At 55.4% G+C, this 4,812-nt stretch overlaps 1 protein-coding gene across 1 annotated transcript; it reads left to right on the forward strand.

The window, feature by feature from the left end:
• The first annotated feature begins 2,595 nt into the window (after positions 1 to 2,595).
• On the forward strand, positions 2,596 to 4,431 carry TRIL (TLR4 interactor with leucine rich repeats). Its single transcript, XM_029961769.1, is given in 8 exon segments — positions 2,596 to 3,801; positions 3,803 to 3,816; positions 3,818 to 3,857; positions 3,859 to 3,875; positions 3,877 to 4,267; positions 4,269 to 4,305; positions 4,308 to 4,351; positions 4,354 to 4,431. Coding segments are annotated over 8 exon segments (1,803 nt in total). The 5' UTR covers positions 2,596 to 2,619.
• Positions 4,432 to 4,812: the final 381 nt, after the last annotated feature.

Below are 4,812 nucleotides of genomic sequence, written 5' to 3' on the forward strand. Positions count from 1 at the left end.
TTCGAAGAAAAACCCAAAGGAATAGAAAATAAGCATACCATTATACAGCATGGTTTTCTAAAATTCCACTATTTAAAGTACAATACAGTGAAGTAAATTTGTCACTAGTCACTCAGGCTTTGCTCAGAATTAAAGAAAACTTTCAGTCAGGATGTCTTTCCTTGAACCATAGTGGCTTTGAAAATGAGGAAAGAAACATGCAATCTTTGCAGTAGAAAAAATATCTATACTTCGTCCTGAATATTAGATTTGATGTGATAGATACTGGAAAGCTGGTATGTGAAAAAATAGTCAGTAAGGAAAAGACTAAGCTAAAAGGTCTAGATTCTTAACCCATGGATACTTGAATCATGAACAAATGCTAGATGGGTTTCTTCAGGAACCTGGAAAATGAATAAAAAAGACTAGCAAAAAAGTTCCTTCTGTGAAACTTACTCAAACTTATTTCAGGGGAAAAAAAAATTTACTAATCAAGTATGTACTGTTCAAAATATAGCAGTTACAAATAGTTAAACCAGAAACTTTCCACTTCACTAAAGCAGCAAATAAGCTTCTGTCCACACTCAGAAAACAAGGCAGCAACAATTTAGGACATAAATTTAAAGCAAGGTAATCTAAAAATATTCTTGTTTGATGACAAGATAGTGCATGTCTGCAGAAGTCATCAAGTTCTGGACTCTGACAACCCTGATTTCCACTATTTTTGCTTCAAAATTTCTCATTTTAATTTTAATTTATAAAGACCGCCTATGCAAAAGCCATTTTTCACCAAAAAAGATCTCACAAAAACAAAATCCACCCAAACCCAAAGACCCTCCTAGCTTTCCTTGTCATAACCATATTACAGCATATTATTGTTCAGACTGGATTTTCCCAATGAGCTGTTCACTTGATTTTTGAAGATATTTGCAAATTTCATCCAGATTATCTAAAATATCACTCTGCTGCCCCAAACATTACTTCTCACGCCAGCACAAGGCAGTTAGCACTACAAAAAGATTATTCTTCATAAGGTTCATCCTCAGATAACTACAAGAGATAGGAATTGAGATGTTCATAGTGATGTTATGTTGACCAAATCAAGCCATATCCCTTCTCTTCAAGGTTCCTTCAGGACCAAATCAGTTAGATCAAAGTACCATGAAAGCAGATAACAGGGACTTAGCACAAACTAACACACCATGCTACCTGTTCACATTGGCATTGCCACTCGAACAAAATTTCTATGAAGGTTATCTAAATTCTCCTTTCTGCTAAGAGAAAGAAGCATGGTTTGTACACAGTTTTAGTCCAGAACTGTATGAGAAGAGTATACAGTTGCATACAACTTCAAGTGAAAACAATTTCCAACATATTTATTAAATTTTCAACATGGTATTTTGGTCATTACCTTCTTTCCCTCATCATCCTTGACTGTCTTATATACCTACCTATCTAGGCATTTTCTCCTGCCCTTAGACATTTATTCAATTGGCAACATCTTAGGAAAACAAAAAATGCCAACAGGAAAGGAAAGTCATTGAACGGATGGGTACCTAGTCTGCTTCGTTTTCAATATGCTTTCCAATACCTTCTTTTCCCTCTAAATTTTTTTGCTGTTGAGAAAGAAGACTCTTTAAAACTGGGAATTATTTCTGAAGAGCATCGGGATCACTCTGACGAGCCCCTCATGGAGCTGCAGCCATATTCAACTGCATCCTCATTGGCAGCTTTGTCGGGAACCTACTGAGCAGGACGCTGAGGAGAAAGAATGAAAATTCATTCTGATGTACTATAACTAGCTTAGTCCTCTGATTGCTGTTTGCTCAACACAATAGAAAGTCCTAAATCCCTGGTAAACCGTAACTGTTGCTTTTGGCAGGTTTCTAAACAGAAGAGGGGAAAAAAAGGGGACGACGACGATTAGTTTACTTCTGTTCCCTTCCCCCTCCCCGATGCGCAACTCTCTCTGTAACCCATGTGGCTGGGAGGCAGCCACAGCCGGTTCCAATTCCTTCTTTCCCACTTTGCGCCCCTGTTCGCTGCCGGGGCTGAACCGAGCCAGGACTGGCCGCGGGCTTCCTCCCCCCGCCCCCCCGCCGCGCCGTCCTCCCTCTCCGCCGCTCCATCCGATCCTCCGGTCCCCCAGGGCACAGTGTGGGAAGTACGAATTTCCGCTGAGTTTTCTCGGCAACTTTCGGAGCTCGTCTTTCTCCCTCTCCCCGCTCCGCGCCTGCCCCCCTCCGTTCTCCCCAGGCGGCCCGCCCCCTCCACCCTAGACAGTGCCGGGCGGAAGCAGCCACTCCGCTCCGCAATCCCGCCCGCCCCGCGGCAAGCGCCGGCCCCCGCCACCGCCGACCCGCCACCGCCGGGCCGCCAGGGCGCAGAGCCCGGGCGGGCAAGCGCTCCCGGCCGCACCTAACCCAGACGCTGGGCAGCCCATGGTGCCGGACACCGCGACCTGCAGCCGCCGCCGCGCCTGCCTGCCGGCGCGGAGCTCCAAGCCCGGCGCGGAGCGAGAGGAGGGGCCATTAGCAGTCGCGGAGGAGGCGGGAGGGGATGCCGGATAGACCACAAAGCCCGCGGGGGAAGCAAGCCCACGTCTCCGTCCCGGGATGAGTGCCGCGCCGGGTCCGCCTGATGGTGCTGCCGCGGGTACTCTGGGGCTCCGTCACCCTCATCCTCCTGCTGCTGCCCGCGGCCGAGACCATCTGTCCCGAGCCATGCGATTGCCAGCAGCACCAGCACCTCCTCTGCACCAACCGGGGCCTGCGCTCCGTGCCCAAGGCTGCCGAGCCGAAGGATATCCTCACCTACAGCCTCGGGGGCAACTTCATTGTCAACATCTCTGCCTTCGACTTCCACCGCCTGGCAGGGCTCCAGCGCCTGGACCTGCAATACAACCGGATCCGCTCACTGCACCCCAAGGCCTTTGAGCGCCTGGACCGGCTGGAGGAGCTTTATCTGGGCAACAACCTGCTGCCTGCGCTGGCCCCTGGCACACTCAGCACCTTGGCCAAGCTGCGCATCCTCTACGTGAATGCCAACGAGATCGGCCGCCTCAGCGCTGCCTCCTTTTCCGGCCTCAGCAGTCTTGTCAAGCTGCGACTGGATGGCAATGAGTTGGGCTCGCTAGGCGACTCTACTTTCTCAGGGCTGCCAAACTTACTCTACCTGCACCTGGAGTCCAACCGCATCCGCTGGCTGAGCCGTGGTGCCTTCACTGGACTGGCCAAGTTGCGCTTTCTCGACCTCTCGGGGAACCAGCAGAGCTCCCTTCGCCACCCAGACATCTTTGGACCGCTGCGCTCCCTCCACACCCTGCTGCTGGCCAGCAACAGCCTACGGCAGCTGACAGGAGGGCTCTTCCAGTACCTGCCTGGCTTGGCGAAGCTCTCACTCAGTGGCAACCGACTATCTCACCTGGCCCCGGATGCCTTCACAGGGCTGGGCTCACTGAAGGAGCTGCGCCTGGAGGGGAACCTGCTAAGCCACCTGCCTGTTTCCCTGCTGGAGCCTCTAGGCAACCTAGAGGCACTGGATCTGAGCCGCAATGCACTGACCACCCTTCATCCAGCTGCCTTCAGCCACCTTGGTCGCTTGCGGGAGCTCAGCCTTCGGGACAATGCGCTGGCGACGCTCCCTGGTGAGCTCTTTGCCTCCAGCCTGGCCCTCTACCGCCTGGAGCTGGAGGGGAATGCCTGGAGCTGTGACTGCCGCCTTCGCAGCCTCAAGCACTGGCTGGCGCCTGGCACTTCCCAGGGCCGCCTGTCACGTCTTCGTGCAGTGCCCCTGCCGTCCACCTGGCTGGCAAAGTACCTTTGACTACCTGCAGGATGCAGCTGCTGCCACCACAGGATGGTTGGCTCTGCCCCGATTGGCGACTCTCCCTCCCTGCACTCCTGAGGGGCTCGGCGGCAACAGCAGCGCTGTGGGACTGCCCCCAGGGCCACCGCCAGCCGCCTCCACTGCCCGCCTAATGGGCGCACCCATTGCTGCCAGCCCCACGCCGCCACCACTGCCCAGCGCGGCGTGGCCCCGTCGGGCCAGTGCTGCTGGGATCCCGCCGCTGGTGTCCGACCCATGCGACTTCAACAAGCTGTTCCTCCACAACCTGTCGGTGGAGGCCGTTGGCTCCAGCTGGGTGACAGTGCGCTGGGCCGTGCGGCCACACCGCAGCCCCCGCCTGCTTGGGCCGGCACGATTCCGTCTCCTCTTTGACCGCTTCGGCGCCGCTGTCAAGTTCCAGCGCTTTGTGTACCTGCCAGAGCAGGGGGAGCCGGCGGCCCACACTGCAGGAGCTCCACCCGGACACCCCCTACCTGGTCTGGTCGAGGGCATCCCTGGTGGCCGCGTGTGCCCGGTGGCACCGGCACGCGGATCCACTGCGCGCGGCTGGTCACCCTGCCGAGGGCGGCTCCGCGCGGCGGCAGGCTGGGCCCCGCGGCTTGACAGCAGCTTGCTCAACGCGGGCTCGCTGGCGGGAACGCGCTGCTGCTGCTGGGACCGGCTTGGCCGCCGGTCCGCCCGCTGGCGCTGCTCAACCAGATGTGGCTGGGGCGTCGGCGTCGAAGGCCAGCCCCGGTCCACGGAGGCCAGCTTTAACTGCACTCGCCGAAGCCCACACCGCTCCATGGCAACCGGCGCTCTGCCCGACATCTCGGGCTCCAGTCCCACCCGCCCCGCCCCGTGGCCTGCCTGCCTGTGCCCTCAGCGAGGCCGACTCACGAATCCCTGCGAGCGCTGTCAATGACCAGCGGGGCTAGCCGCATGGTTGAGAACACGTGCTGCAGAACGCTTTCAAAACGACTGAGCCCGCCGAAGAACCCCCGG

This window comes from Manacus vitellinus, unplaced genomic scaffold, assembly GCF_001715985.3.
Source record: "Manacus vitellinus isolate BGI_N305 unplaced genomic scaffold, ASM171598v3 scaffold_3_pilon, whole genome shotgun sequence".
NCBI lineage: Eukaryota > Metazoa > Chordata > Aves > Passeriformes > Pipridae > Manacus > Manacus vitellinus.